The sequence below is a fragment of the Littorina saxatilis genome, linkage group LG11 (assembly GCF_037325665.1).
Source record: "Littorina saxatilis isolate snail1 linkage group LG11, US_GU_Lsax_2.0, whole genome shotgun sequence".
Lineage (NCBI taxonomy): Eukaryota > Metazoa > Mollusca > Gastropoda > Littorinimorpha > Littorinidae > Littorina > Littorina saxatilis.
In genome coordinates this window covers 10,227,499-10,243,357 of record NC_090255.1, presented here as the reverse complement: position 1 = coordinate 10,243,357, position 15,859 = coordinate 10,227,499, and the positions used below count along the sequence as shown (strand labels likewise).

General features: G+C 41.5%; 2 protein-coding genes across 4 annotated transcripts in view; one reads left to right on the top strand and one right to left on the bottom strand.

Moving 5' to 3' along the window:
• Nucleotides 1-200: 200 nt before the first annotated feature.
• Nucleotides 201-6,313, bottom strand: LOC138979714 (uncharacterized). Its single transcript, XM_070352447.1, has 4 exons — nucleotides 6,196-6,313; nucleotides 3,773-4,637; nucleotides 2,873-3,042; nucleotides 201-333 (listed from the first exon to the last, which is right to left on the bottom strand). The coding sequence occupies exons 1-4, from the start codon at nucleotides 6,265-6,267 to the stop codon at nucleotides 295-297; spliced, it is 1,146 nt and encodes a 381-aa protein (XP_070208548.1). The 5' UTR covers nucleotides 6,268-6,313; the 3' UTR covers nucleotides 201-294.
• A 24-nt stretch (nucleotides 6,314-6,337) lies between these two features.
• The window catches only part of LOC138979713 (V-type proton ATPase subunit H-like), a 39,989-nt gene continuing 30,467 nt past the window's right edge, over nucleotides 6,338-15,859 (top strand). Inside the window, exons 1-4 of one of the 3 annotated variants that reach the window (XM_070352445.1) lie at nucleotides 6,338-6,510; nucleotides 7,507-7,588; nucleotides 11,052-11,151; nucleotides 14,105-14,194. In XM_070352445.1, coding sequence (XP_070208546.1) covers nucleotides 6,465-6,510; nucleotides 7,507-7,588; nucleotides 11,052-11,151; nucleotides 14,105-14,194 — 318 coding nt within the window. In that variant the 5' untranslated portion in view covers nucleotides 6,338-6,464. Of the gene's footprint in view, nucleotides 6,511-7,078; nucleotides 7,161-7,506; nucleotides 7,589-11,051; nucleotides 11,152-14,104; nucleotides 14,195-15,859 lie in introns of all 3 variants that reach the window. The other 2 variants (XM_070352446.1, XM_070352444.1) reach the window with 2 other exon arrangements.

Genomic DNA, 15,859 nt, shown 5'->3' with positions numbered 1-15,859 from the left:
TCTCTCTCTCTCTCACACACATCTCCTCTCCCTCTCTCTCGTGCAAACACACACACACACACACACCCCGGTGCACACAAACACTCTCTCTCACACACACACACACACACCCAGGTGCACACACACACTCTCTCTCTCTCACACACACACTCTCTCTCACACACACAAACACACTCTCTCTCACACACACACACACACACAAACAAACACACACACACACACACACACACACACACTCACACACACACACAGACATACACACACACACACACTCTCTCTCTTGTTGCAAAATAACTATGCAGCACCCTCCATTTGCCTCTTCAGCTTCAGGTACTGAAACAAAAACAATCCGTTATCATTAATGTTTTGCCCACAAAGAGGCCGAGGGTTCTCTTCAACAAAACTATAACAGTGGAACCACCCCCCCCCCCCCTTTCAAGACCACAAAGTAAAATGGAGGTAGATGTACATGTAATGTAAACACTAATGGCTCATAAACAGAAAATCTCATTAAACAAAGTTTTAAAATGGGAAAAGTCTTCAATAGCAAAATGACAAGTTACAACTTACAGTCCCATGACTTAGTTGTTTTGCAAAATCATGGGCCTGGAACATACCAGTGATTGTCCAAAAACTAACTCTCATGTGTACAGTTACAAATTACCAGTACTGTTTCACTTTACATCATATCAACACCATTCAGAAAATACAATTAGTGAATAACATCACAGCAAAAACTGCATACACACTATTAACATTAAAACAAATACCAGTCTTTCAGTACCAATACAGATCATAATAGATGATTTTCGAAAAGAACTCTTTCCGAAAGTTGTTCATCCTTATCACAGGATAAAGCCAGTCTGAAGGGTGGACCATGCTCTGGATGTTGTGAAAAGCTTGGCCGAGGTAAAGGGGCTCTTACTCTACCAGATCACTGAAAATCCTGACTGAATTATTTCCGGAAAACATTATGGAAAGGGGCTACAGTATATATACTACAGGTCAACTTCTTAGAACACACATGCTTCAACCCTTCCAAGGTTCACTTCGTCAATCAACAAAAATGTGACAGTTTCTTTCAAGTTAATCAGGATCAGGATCGATACATTGCAGGAACCTTCTTAGGTTATCATCGCAATGTGTGAGGCCACCCATTTTTTCCCAACTAAGCTTACATCCGTAACAACTACACTTGTCACAAAAAGTCAAGGAACAACTGACATATTCACATGGAAAAAGCAAACAGCAATATCTTCATAACCCGAAAAACGAAATCAACCAAACTTGGCTAATGCACTGACAACAACTCGCAAATTGTCTAGACAGCATCATTGGCCGCATGTGATGCACGGACGCGGTGCTAGGCAGGCGGAAAGTGCAGGCCCTCCACGTCAAAAATGCGCCTAAATTCACTGGCTCAGCAGAATGAACATTGGTACTGAACATCGGAACTGATCATGGCACGTGCTAGGCGGACGTCTGGGCTGTGAAACTCACCGCACTGAAAGCCTTTATAAGCCAGCGTTTCACAGCTATGGTCCATTCCAACACCATGGTCCAGAGACGATCGCTGCCAGATGTCGACAAAGGACGAGCCCTTGCCTGGCTTCAGCGCGGCGCCACCTACCGAGCTGTTGCCCACCGACTTGGGGTGTCTCCATCGGTTGTCTGGAGGCTACAAGAACGCTGGAGAGCGACTGGACGGGTCCAGGACAGGCCAAGATCTGGGAGACCAAAAAGGACTGATGCAAGGGCTGATCGTTACATCGTCCGCCAGGCTCTGACGTCACGCACCATCACTGCAGAGCGCATCAGGGGGCAGCTAAGGGTGGCTACCAACATTCAAGTCAGCACGCAGACCATCAGGAACCGTCTCCACAACGTGCGGCTCCGTTCCAGAGTACCAGCCAAGAAGCCCAAGCTGACTCCAGTCCACAAACGAGCCCGCCGAGACTGGTCTGCTCGTCATTCGAGATGGACACGTCATCAATGGGCCACTGTTCTCTTCAGCGACGAAAGCAGGTTTAATCTGATGCATCCGGACAAGCGGCTGTCCGTATGGCGACGAGAAGGCGAACGGTTTAACCAGGACTGTGTCCAGGAGGTCCTCACATATGGTGGAGGCTCCGTGATGGTATGGGGAGGCTTCTCTGCCAACCATAAGACCCCCCTGTACCACATCCAGGGGAATCTGACCGGGGCACGCTACAGGGACGAGATCCTGGGTCCGATTGTCATCCCTTTCCTGCAACAGCTGGGACCCCAGGCCACTTTGCAGGACGACAACGCCACACCGCATCGCGCCAGGGTGGTTGGGGCCTTCCTGCAGCAGCAGGGAGTTCACAGAATGGAATGGCCAGCCTGCAGCCCAGACTTAAACCCAATCGAAAATGTCTGGGATCATCTTGACAGGCAGCTGCGAGACAATCACCCTCCCCCAAACACCCTTCAGGACCTGCTGGCATACCTCCAACATGAATGGCAAAACCTGGACCAGCAGCTCCTCAGAAGACATGTGCAGTCCATGCGTCGACGCTGCAACGAATGCTTGGCCCGGCGGGGTGCCCATACCCATTACTGACATTGTTTTGTTGACATGAGACAGTTGTGACTTTTGAAATTCAACACGCTTGCAGTGAACTGAGTTTAACTCATCATTCCGTTATTGGATACCAATGAAATTTGCCACATTCAATGTGTGGCCCAGAAGGTGTACTTTGGTGTAAACGATTAATAAATTGGTGAAATCGTTTCGGAGATATGACTTTTTGAATTTTTGTTCCTTGACTTTTTGTGACTAGTGTAGTACAAGTACTAAAGAGAAGAGTACATCCGTACTATTACCAAAGTGCAGCATGTACTACTATACCTTCTTCCTGCTTATGACAGCCTGCTGCACCCAGAGCAGTTCCAGTGCAGCATTCTGTCGCTGTTTTAAGAGTGCGTCAGTACTCAGCGTCCTCAGCTTGTCCTCTGCAGCCATGTTCTTAGGGCGGTCCTTGCCTGCTGATGCTTGCAAGTGTTGGGGTCTGCGTGTGTCTGAAATCAAACAGAATCTCTGGTGAAATTGCACAAGCAAACCTGAAAATCACAGTTCAGATTATGAGTTTGGATGCTACTGCTAGCAACATGGATACGGACACTTTCTGAGTTCACTTACTATTACTTGTTTTGCCAATGTTGCCGTCCCTCCATCCAATTCCGTGACAATGTCTTGGCTTTGGATTTGAATTTGTACCACTACCAGTACCAAGGCTAAAAAAGTGAAGCACTGAACAAGAAGTGAGGTTTCTGTTTTAATTTATCGCATCTCTTACTTTTCAAGTAAAAAATTCCATTACAATTTGTAACTTTATACAGTAGAATCCGCTTAATAAGGCCATGTTTAATAAAGCCACCCGCTTTTTGAGGCCAATTTCTGACTGCACGGATTTTTCCTTATGTTTTATGCTTATGCTTTTATTAAATCCACCCGCTTAATATAGCCACTTTTGTCCTGCACCAAGGTGACCTTATTAAGCGGAGTCTATCTGTACCAGGAAAACAAACATTTTGACAGTTTTGTACTCAATTTTAACTCATCCAATCTACCTGTCTTTTTTCTTGCATGTACGCGACAGTATTATGGTGTAATTAGTTTCATTGAACCAGTCATTCAAATGATGACCAGCATGCACAAATCTGAATTCCATTTCAAACACGTTCCAACATGTCTCTGGAACTAAGATGTGACAAAACTACTGATAGTGAAATATTGTGCGTGTCATACCCTGGTGCTGATCTTGTGCAATACTGCTGCTGCTGTCCCACACTGAGGTCTGGTCGCCATGAAAACTGTCCACCCTCTTTATCTTGACGCTGGTCTCCGACATTGGCTCAGGAGTAGCCGTCCAGCTCTCCGCAGCATGATAATGGCTGCTGCCAGCTGATTTTTCTGCTCCAGATTTATCACCAGAGACTTCAAGTTCTATTGAGGTTTTGGTGGGAGGTGCAGTTTCAGCGGTGCGATGAACTGTGTTGTCAGCCTGTTGTTGTTTAGACTGTCCATTGATACCTTCATCTTTGCGAACATCTCCCCAGCCTCTGTCACTTTCAACAGAATGTTTTCTGATGTTGTCACTACTGCCAGTGTTCAGTGTGTGGGAGAAGTCTATAGCAGTTTTAGCACCTTGGCTGCTTTCTTTGACCGGATACACATCATGTTTCACACATGACGCTTCTTCATTTTTATCACTGTCTCTTGACACCAATTTCCCCGCAGGTAAGTCCTGTCTTCGCTCTGTCTCCTCTGTCTGCACCTGTTGGTCTGCCTGCACCTGAGATGAATTCTGCCTTCCTACCACGTCTGTGTTTTTGGACACAGCTTCACCACCTGCAGAAAATCTGTCCACACAAACACTGACTTTTGAATCAGAAACAAATCTGTTGCCTTCAGGAGGAGTAGATGTCTGCTCATCTTGTTTTGCTTTTATCCAGCGTTTCCGTTTTGACGCTTTCACAACGTGAGGGTAGGGTAGCAAGGTGCCTGACCACTCCACACTGACCGTCCCTCCATCAAGTTCCGTGACAATCTCTTGGAATTCTGTCTGGGCTTCTCTCAGCTCTCTTCTCACCAGCCAACCCCTGCATACTGCCTGCAAAAATGAATCAAGTGAAATAAAATTCTCTTACAGTTACAAACAAAAATTAAATAAAAAAAACACCAAAAGGTTCAATTTTTGGAACCGTTTAAACTTTAATTCAGGACAAAACAAAACATTCACAAGTACCTCAACTCTTTAAAACTTAAAGAGAACAAACAAGAGACACGACAGGAAAAATGAAGAAAAACAAACAAACTTACTAAATATTTCAATTGAAAGGATTGATCGACAGCAAAGTGCAACATCAATTGTGCATTTTCAATGGCTACAGTTGAAAATAACTGATATCATGTTTAAAGTTAGTCCGTTTAAAACATGACCCCTCATGCTGGAGAAAACAGTGACCTGTCACTCTGAAGCCCACATGCATTCATTGTCAGAGAGGACATTTACTGATTTAGTGTAACTGTAAGTGGCGTTCAAAATCAAAGAGCATAGCAGAAGGGAGATCCTGTAACACTCAGTTTGATCTTTATCAGAATGACTGGTAAGACAAAGATTATTATACACTTCGCATAAAAAATCATTTAGGCTGTGGCTATATCCACGGGTCCGTGTCTCTAGACTCGATGCTATATCCACGTCACTGACGTCATCGTACTCAAGGGACGCTACTCTCGCCTTATATTTTGCTGCTTTCGGTTGGGCACTTCAGTTCACTGACTTCAGCCGTCAAATTTTAAAAGTAAAAACTCTCTTTTATTCTTAAATAACGAGTTAGACTCTATGAGTGGAATACAGGGTCCAAAGTTCGATCAGCAGCACTTTGAATGGTAGGAGAGGGGAGTTTATGTGATACAATGTAAACAAAGCCAGCTGCCGTCCTGCCGGTGAAAATTGCAGGAGTGCATTTTTATTGCTCTTATTAACGAAATGTTTTGGAGAAAAGAAGAGAAGAGCAACGTAAAAGAAAGGAAAGTTAATAAGAGGGGGAAAAATAAGTCTAAAAATTTATTTTAACAAAAATAAAAAGAAGACTGGGGCCAGGCTCGAACCGGAGGTCTCATGGACTGTTTGACTATTCGTTACCGTCTGAGCTACGGAGCCAACATGGCCGATAATGGAAAAATAGGAATCTATATTTTGTGCGATACTTCCTGATGACTGCTATCGATCTCGACGAACTTTACGAAAGTTGCACATGAGTGCACTCCTGTAAAGGCTTCCAGTTTAGTTTGCAGGCTGTCAAAAGAGTTGATTGTGTTGTGGTAAAAACAAAAAGAGGCTTCCCGTGCGACGATGACGTCAGTGACGTGGATATAGCCTGGGGACTAGAGACACGGACCCGTGGATATAGCCACAACCAATCATTTATGACGGGTAGCCGACTCGAAGTCGAACAGCAAAACACAAGACAGCAACAAGAAGGCACAAAAGAACAGACACAGGCTAACAGTAACTAACACTCTGCAGGACTCAGACGTTCGCAAGAAACCAGTCCTCTACGGAGGAAGAAGAAGAAGAAAAAGAACTTCAAGAAGAACTAACAGAAGCGTAAGAATATAAACAGTTATACGTATGAACTTTTAAGAGTCTGTGTGAATATTACCTGCAATCTGATGACATCGTTTACATCGATTTCACTTAGATCAAGACAAGACTCGTCCAAGTCAGCCGCCATCTTTCAACAAACTTCTCTCCATGGTCCTGATTGGTCAATTTTCTGCTTCCGTCTCATACTTTCTCGCATGTAAAATTCAGTCACATGATCATGATGTCTGCTATGAAATGGTCGTAACATCCCAAACAGACGTTTTCATCTAAAAACTTCCTAATTTTGGTGATTCATTGACATTGTCCTATTGCCAGACACTCAAGATGGCGTCTCAGCCCAGAATGGGAGACATCCAAGATTTGGAAAAGGGTAAGAATGACTTTAATCGGGATCACCGAATGCGATTGGATTGGTCTGTTTTCTTCACTTGTGCATCATTGAAAACAAATGGTGCAGAAACGCAGTTTACATTTAGAAAAGGATGGTGCTTTCCGCAGACAAGAGCTTTTATCTTTAATCAGGAAGATCAGTATGACTGGATCTGGATCTGTATGTTTACATTGCAGGGCCGATAAGGCATATGATATGCGCAACGAGAGGCAAATATATGAACCAAAAAGACCGCTAACTTGAATGTTAGTATTTTTTCTGAAACAAATCAATCCACCAGTGACTGTAGTTTCCAGAAGTCTTTCAAGTAGACTAGTATCTTGTATTATCAATGCGTGTTTTTATACATTAAGAAAAATAATAGCATGTTTTCAAATAAACCAGCAATTATATGTTAACTCCATGCCAGTTGTACTTGTAGCCTTGAAACAGTCATTATGTCATGGTAAACCCATCACTCAGTAATTGGCATTATCTCAGTATCTGTTCAACTTCAACACTGTACATGAATAATTTTTATGTATGAAGTACACATGTGACACAACAGGGGCCCGTGTTGCAACAAATATCCTGCAACAACGAGCCAACGATGTTCGAGCAAATGTTGTCAACTGGAAGTCATACCTGCAGTAAGTATAACATTGAATTGCAGAGAAACGGTCAAATGGAGGTTTGGCAATGTTTCATTCATTTGCTGGTGTTTAGCAGGCAAAGAGAAAGACGTGAACGTGCAGTCTGAAGAATATTACAATCAGAAACATAAAATTGACAATATTTTATCGAAACATTTGCTTGGGATTCAGTCTAAAATGAAAAAAATGAAACGAGAGAGAGAAAAAAAAGTTTGAATAATTAGACTTTCAAGAAATCTGCAGTGAAACTGCTGTTTTGGGTCTTTCTTCTTGCCTGCAATTATCAGCCATGTCATCTGGATGCAGTGATGTGTATTCAGTTATGTGTATGTGCCTCTTTCAGAAGTATTGAATCAGTGGAAATTTTTTGAAGAGCGAGTCCAGGCTGTTCAAGAGAGTAGTGTCAACTGGAAGTCGTATTATCAGTGAGTCGTCGTGTTCTGTTTCGGGTCCTGTGCATGGAATTTTCTGGAAGTTCCTGCAAGTTCATGCCCTCCTGCTGCATGATTGCTTTTGATTATTATGCAGTGTTTTACTTTGCTTTTTGTTTTTGAACACGAATTTGAGGGGGGGGGGGGGGAATTAGGAAGAGTATTTGTGTGATTTGTACAGGTAGGATTCTTAGAACTAACATGTGTACATGTAACTGTATTTATTCAAAAGTTTTAACAAAAAATTAATGTTGATCACATTTGGATAACCTGTTGATCATTATTGTCAAATGTTGAGTAGAAGGGAGGAGGGAGCTAAAATTGAGGCAAAAGAATAAAAGAATGTATTCTAAAAAGGTAAAGTTTAATTATTGACCTGATTGTCTTTAAATAAAAACTATCTTCTGGTCTGTATTTCAGACTCAAAAAGAGGGACATGCATGCATGTGGTGTTTGTTTGTTTGTTTGTTTTTGTGGCAAAAATGATCTCGTGTTCCTGAACATTTAGCTTGAATTTTCTCTTGACGTTTAAAAATTAAATTACATGGGTTGGATATTGTCCAAGCACTTTTTGATTTGGTTCACGCTTTTGATGAACTCTTCTTTTTTGGGGTGTGTTAATGTTATGCCATATGGGGTGTGTTATGCCAAATGGGGTGTGTTATGCCATATAAGCTTTACAGTGGTGATAGTAGAAACTCCTCAAAGGTTTAGAACCTTCTGTCCGAGACCTTTTTTTTTTTTAGTAGAAGTTCTATTTAAATTTCATTTTACACGCCAGATGGATGATGTTTTGGGCACTGTGGCAGAAACATGGTTTCAGTTGCAGACCCTTGGAACTTTTTTCCCCACCTCACAACATCACTAGCTTGTGTAAACAAGGCCAAGAAAAAAAAATAGCTGTGGTTAAGGTAAAATGGCACACTTTGAGTGACTGCAGATTTCGCAAGACAGTATAAACATCCCTTGTGAAACATTTCCAAAACACTCAATTGTACACCAAGTCCAAAGATTCTCGTCTGCTGTATATGTTTCGCTCAATGTTTTTTGGTTTGTTGTGTTTTTATTTTTGAAAGTTGGATAAAAGTAACAGGGATGGCAGCATAAAATAGGGTCGGTATGATTTATTGTTTTCCAACGCCTTTTCTGCTGAATCTTGTGAGAGGGACTTTTCTCGTTGTTGGGTTTCCCCTCGGCTTACGGTCGACTCTTGATCTGTTTAAAAATAAGTACATGTATCTTTGAGGTATGATGTTTTTCTATTCTTTAAGTTTCATTTGGATTTTTCTTGAAAGTTTAAGGCACCATGTTATGATTCATCATTTGGATTTTGTTTCTTGCATGCATGGAATATATATACCAAGCTATTGCTCATCTCTCATGATTTTAAATCTTAGACTGTGAGAAATGTGTTCTAGAACTAATTCATCAATACAGCATCTCAACAGAAAAACATCACAAATGAATATAAATTTACTGTTTGGATTTGACTTGTGTGGGTGAAGTACATGTACATGTATTTGTGGTCTGTTCTCAGTAAATGGCATGTTTGCAGCTAATACTAATGCTAGGTTTGAATATATTCCACATGATCAGAGATGTAGATAACTACAGTTCTTACTAGATGTGAATGAATATATATACAGTCTAACAAAATTATTTAGAGGTAAATGCAACCTTCCCGTGTAAATAATTTGACTCTCACCATCTCAGGTTTGGTCAGACTTCTACATGAGATACATGTAAGAACATCCTTCCACTTTTAGCATTTAAAAAACAAAATCAACAGCCTTGGTACCCCCTGCGGGTTAGGGGGAAGAATTTACCCGATGCTCCCCAGCATGTCGTAAGAGACGACTAACGGATTCTGTTTCTCCTTTTACCCTTGTTAAGTGTTTCTTGTATAGAATATAGTTAATGTTTGTAAAGATTTTAGTCAAGCAGTATGTAAGAAATGTTAAGTCCTTTGTACTGGAAACTTGCATTCTCCCAGTAAGGTCATATATTGTACTACGTTGCAAGCCCCTGGAGCAAATTTTTGATTAGTGCTTTTGTGAACAAGAAACAATGGACAAGTGGCTCTATCCCATCTCCCCCCTTTCCCAGTCGTGATATAACCTTCGTGGTTGAAAACGACGTTAAACACCAAATAATGAAAGCAAGAACAGCCTTGGTGTGCTATATGCAGAGTGTGACATTCTTGTCAATTAATTTCTGATTAAACAACATTGGCTTTTTAGGAAATGAAATCATTGAAAAGTGTTCACTCTCTTCACAGGAGGCAGTGAGGATGTTGAGTTTTGGTATATGTACAAGTGGTGGAATGTTCTTATCCCATGTAAAAACCTGACCAGATCTGAAATGGTGAGCGAAACTGTATTTACAGGAAGGTCTGTGTCTTTGACCATAGTATTTGTCATGTGTACTGGAATGGAATTTGTGCACAGCTATTGCATCTGTGTTGGTATAGGCATCCGAGGCAATTCAGTACAGCTGGTTTGTTTGAGACTTGTACAGCATAGTAATCCTGGCCGCGTCTGGTGGGTTAAGGATGGAGATTTTTCCGATCTCCCAGGTCAACTAATGACGTGCAGACCTGCTAGTGCCCTATCCCCCTTTGTGTGTACACAAGACCAAGTGCGCACAATAAGATCCTGTAATCCATGTCGGAGTTTGGTGGGTTATAGAAACACGAAAATTCCCAGCATATGCTTCCCCCCAAAGCGGCGTATGGCTGCCTGAATGATGGAGTAAAAAGTCTCATACACGTAAAAACCCATTCGCGCAAAAAACATGAGCGAACGTGGGAGTTTCAGCCCACGAATGAAGAAGAAGAAGTATATTTGTAGCACAATCCCATAACACAGATGACAATCTCTTCCATTTGCGAAGAAATTACATTGTCTGCAAATAGTTGATATCGTGTTTGCAGTTTTATCTGTGTGTACATTTGTAGCTGCATTTTTCTATAGACTTTTGGAGCCTGTACTGTGGTAGTTGAAGTCAGAATCTTGGGGGAAAGTTAAAAAAACTGGAATTTAGATTAAGATTTTCTTCATAATGGAAAAAGTTAAAAAATCAAAATTGTTTACGCAGGTTCCAAACTTGCTGTGAAGAATAAGAATAATTCCTTTAAAATGAATATGAGGAGAAATTATTTTTGTTTATTTTTATTTATAATGCATCATGGGTAAAATTTACAGCATTGAAGTAGGATTTTCTTGGAATTCTTTTTGTATTTAGTGCAGGTTTTTTGTGTGTGGTCAGCTGGACTTTTGAAGTGAACAAGGGGGGGGGGGGGGGTGTGGTCAGCTGGACTCTTGAAGTGAACTAGGGGGGGGGGGGGTGTGGTCTCAAAAAGGGGGTTCCATTGTATTGAAATGTACACGTGTGATTCATGATATTATAACATTGATGCTTGATTGTTGTGGGTAACACAGTGTTCATTTTATTCCAGAGGTCAGATGATCTCCAATGAGGTGTTCAACTTTATCTCCAACTTTGACAATGCCAAACCGGAGGAGCGATCAAACCTCATCAACGCCAACCCCATGCAGGTACCGTAAAATCCCTAGTAAACGCCCAGTATCTAGCAAACGCCCACCCCCCACTTTTGGCCAAAAGTTGTGCAGAGGGGTCACTACCAAGCAAACGCCCACCCCCTTTTTTGCTTTAAAAAAATGTGTTTTAAGACAGTCGGCCTCCTTTATCTACGATTTGTGCACACTGTTCGATGGTTCGCCGGTGTTTTCTTCTTCTTTTTTTCCTATCACAGAACGTTGATCTTTATTTGTGTAAACAAACGGTGTGTTTATTTTTCATTAAAATTGCATAAATCACATGTTGTATCACTGTTTTTTTCTCGTAAAAATGTGATGACACTTTATTTTGCAAAGGGGTGTATACCTAGCAAACGCCCACCCCCTACTTGTACCCGAAATCAGTGCGGAGGGGGGGTGGGCGTTTGCTAGGGATTTTATGGTAATAGTAAAAGAATTGAAGGGCTCAGTCTGACGGGTGCAGTGGCCAAGTGGATAAGACGCCGGCCTACCAAGCGGAAGGTCGTTGGTTTGAATCCCGGCCGTGCCTGGTGGATTAACACTTTCGCGACGGGACACTGATAAATCAGTACCAGCGCTGACACGCCCATGGACGGGACGCGCATTTTTCAGTACCAGCCATAGAGGGTACACGACTCGTGATTGCTTCCCGGTTTTTTGACTCACATGCGAAGCAAAAGTGAGTCTATGTACTCACCCGAGTCGTCCGGCCGGCCGGCCGGCCGGCCGGAAAACTTTAACGTTGGATATTTCTTGGACACTATTCAGTCTATCAGTACCAAATTTGGCAAGATGGTGTATGATGACAAGGCCCCAAAAAACATACATAGCATCTTGACCTTGCTTCAAGGTCAAGGTCGCAGGGGCCATAAATGTTGTCTAAAAAACAGCTATTTTTCACATTTTTCCCATTTTCTCTGAAGTTTTTGAGATTCAATACCTCACCTATATATGATATATAGGACAAAGTAAGCCCCATCTTTTGATACCAGTTTGGTTTACCTTGCTTCAAGGTCAAGGTCACAGGAGCTCTTCAAAGTTGGATTGTATACATATTTTGAAGTGACCTTGACCCTGAACTATGGAAGATAACTGTTTCAAACTTAAAAATTATGTGGGGCACATGTTATGCTTTCATGAGACACATTTGGTCACATATGATCAAGGTCAAGGTCACTTTGACCCTTATGAAATGTGACCAAAATAAGGTAGTGAACCACTAAAAGTGACCATATCTCATGGTAGAAAGAGCCAATAAGCACCATTGTACTTCCTATGTCTTGAATTAACAGCTTTGTGTTGCATGACCTTGGATGACCTTGGCCTTGGGTCAAGGTCACATGTATTTTGGTAGGAAAAATGTGTAAAGCAGTTCTTAGTGTATGATGTCATTGCTAGGTTTAGTTATTTGACCTTGACTCTGGAGGTCAAAGTCATGTAAAGGTCAAGGTCAAGCATGTGAGTCGTATGGGCTTTGCCCTTCTTGTGAAGCTTGCAAATAAATTGAGTTGTTTCCCTTGATACACTTGGCGTCCCCTTCTGCCATTTGCAAATCCGCCTGATTTGTGTGCGTTTTTGAGGGAAAAAAATGAATCAAAGGCGAGCCTTGTCTCGGGAGGAGATTCTCCGGATGTTGGACCTTGAGGATCCCGTAGAGCATGATTCGGACGTATCGTTTTCGCCTCACGAAAGCGATACAAGCAGTGAAAGTGAGGAAGAAACAGTCCCGTTGTTGCTAGTACGAGTCGGCAAACTACACGTGGTTGGCGGTGATACTGCTAGACGAACATGTATCTCGGAATCGTGCAGGAGCTATGGGGGCGTGGCAGCACTGATAACAATGGATGGCTGGAGCCTTCAAATCCTTTTGAAATTGTTCATAGGTGTACAGTTGGTACTTTGTTGTGAAAATGTGACTTATATTCAATATGGATTACCTAGACATCATTTGGTGAGTGTTAGATCTACAGTTTTGTTTCATTTGAGTCAGGATGCTGTGAGTGAATGCGTGATTTGCTTGTTTTTTTCTTTGTACTGTCTCCTTATTTCTGTGTACAATGTTAACAATATTTCAGCTAATTCATAGGTTTTACACCTTGTTTGGTTATAACATTATTTATGATACTTTCTGTTAAAAAATAACTTTTAAAAAAAGCAGTAGAAAATAAAACACACACAAAAAAACGTTAAAAAACACAAATTATCCCCCTTTCACCCCCCTTTCACCCCCCTTTGCTAAAACAAATCGCGTGACAAACTTATAAATAGCACGACTGAACTGGGCATCCATTTTTGAATTAGTACACAAAATTTGGTGGTGATTGGACTTAATTCAAGCTTGCTAGACAGATTTCTTTACAGTTACTGATTTTTGGGAAGTTTCTTGGTGGCAAGCTTGGGCAGGCAGGACGTAAACGCCGTGGCAGTGCTAGTCACAATAGTGTTAAGGGTGGAGATTTTTTCTGGTCTCCCAGGTCAACTTATGTGCAGACCTGATAGTGTCTTTTCCCCCTTTGTGCGTACATGCGAGCACAAGACCAAGTGCACAGAGAAAAGATCCTGTAATCCATGTCAGAGTTTGGTGGGTTATAGAAACACGAAAATACCAAGCATGCATCCCCCAAAAGTGGCGTATGGCTGCCTAAATGACGGGGTTAAAACGGTCATACACATAAAAACCCACTTGTGAAAAACCCCACAGTTTATGGGAGTTTTAATCCATGAACGCAGAAGAAGACGAGAAAAAGAAGAAGAATTCTTTTGAATCAAAAATAGGGAAACGTTAGTCAATGGAAGGTTTATTCAAAACATAATACAAAAACATTCACCTTTCCTGATTTTGAGTCTTGATTTTGGAAAATTGTTAATGTGTTGAAAAATGTTTTAGTTTTTTTGTTTTGATTGTTTTGGAAATCCAGTGCGTACTAACTGCTGTTCTCTCTGTCAACAGTTTGTGGGAATCTTCCGTAACCTGATTGACAAGATCGCCAAGGACCAGACGCTGCAGTACATCCTCACCATGCTGGACGATTCTCTGCAGGTGTGTGATGCATCCAGAGCTGCCAACGGCTACACTCTCAGCGTAGCATGCTACATGTTAAGGCAATGTGAGGCATTAAAATTACCAAAATCAAACTTGGAGAATACATGGAATAACTTAGTTTTCTGGGTAGTTATTGAAGTGACTTATAAAAAGAAATAACAAAATTGCGAATATTAAAGGACATAGACTGCCGTTGCTATGAAAACAGGCATAAACAGCGCCATATTGGATTTCTAGGAAACGGTTTTACAGCAACATCGTACATCAAAAATGCATAATATTTGGCACAAAGATACACATGACTTAAATCTACAATCATATAGAACGATTTTTTGACCAAAGACTACAGTTGAATTTAAATTAATTTTTGTAATAAGGGTTCATGTATTTCTAATATATGATGTCGCTGTAAAACCGTTTCCTAGAAATCCAATATGGCGGCTGTTTCCATGGCAACAGTGACCATTAATATTCACAATTTGTTCATTCATTTTGATAAGTCACTTCAATAACTATCAACAAAACTAGTTTATTCCATGTGTTCTCCAAGTTTAATTTTAGTGCCGCACATTGCCTTAAGAGCGATTGCTATGCCAAGTTAAAGATTGCTACACTGTAACAAATAATCACAAGCATGCAACAGTTTCCTTTTTTGTGTGAATCATGGTACTCATATCTGGTTTCCACTCCTTGTCGTGGTTACAAAATGGGTCATAAAACATTGTCTACACTTAAAAATGGCACTGCAGATACTCTCTAATGGGCAGTTTATGTTCCTGCATTCTCATGAAACTTTATTAAAAATGTCTATTCTCGTGCAAGATGGCATACATGTGGGTGTGGGAATAAATTTTTAGAAAATGCTACACTTAAACACCATTTGCTGTGCTGAAAATTCCAAGAAATTCTAAATTGTTACACTCGAGGACGGACGCAGTGGCGTGGTGGTAAAGACGTCAGCCTCCTAATCGGGAGGTCGTGAGTTCAAATCCCGGCCGCTGCCTCCTGGTGGGTTAAGAGTGGAGATTTTTCCGATCTCCCAGGTCAACTTATGTGCAGACCTGCTAGTGACTTAACCCCCTTCGTGTGCACACGCAAGCACAAGACCAAGTGCGCACGGAAATGGTCATGTAATCCATGTCAGAGTTCGGTGGGTTATAGAAACACGAAAATACCCAGCATGCCTCCCCCGAAATCGGCGTATGCTGCCTGAATGGCGGGGTAAAAACGGTCATACACGTAAAAATCAACTCGTGCTAAACACATGAGTCAACGTGGGAGTCTAAACCCATAAACGAAGAAGAAGAAGAAGAAGCAGCTACACTCGAGGCTTCACAAGAGTTTGCCGGTCTGTGTGTGTGCTGCGTCTTTGTTTGACCAACACTAGCTTAGTGTCGCCCCGATCCCCATGATAATGCTGTTGTGCAACTGCAAGTTAACATGTATGTTTAAAAACGAAAGAGATCTCACCAAGACAAGGACAGCAAAAATTCAGCCCATGGAGGCTTCTTCATGACCTCATTAAAAAAAGTAAACCAAAATGCAGAAGAAAAAGAATTAAAGCAGAGAAGCAAATAATAACAAGAAAAGAAAAAGGCTCTAGAAGCGATGTAAAAACATTTAGTCAGTCATTGTCATCGCCGAGACTACGTTCAGATAGTC

What these genes read in the sequence shown, in the direction of transcription:
- LOC138979714 (XM_070352447.1), bottom strand. Translation starts at nt 6,267, where the DNA reads ATGGCGGCTGACTTGGACGAGTCTTGTCTTGATCTAAGTGAAATCGAT. An exon ending in ACGATGTCATCAGATTGCAG is followed by an intron (nt 4,638 to 6,195) that starts GTAATATTCACA and finishes TCATTTTTGCAG; the next exon opens with GCAGTATGCAGGGGTTGGCT. An exon ending in TGCACAAGATCAGCACCAGG is followed by an intron (nt 3,043 to 3,772) that starts GTATGACACGCA and finishes GTTTGATTTCAG; the next exon opens with ACACACGCAGACCCCAACAC.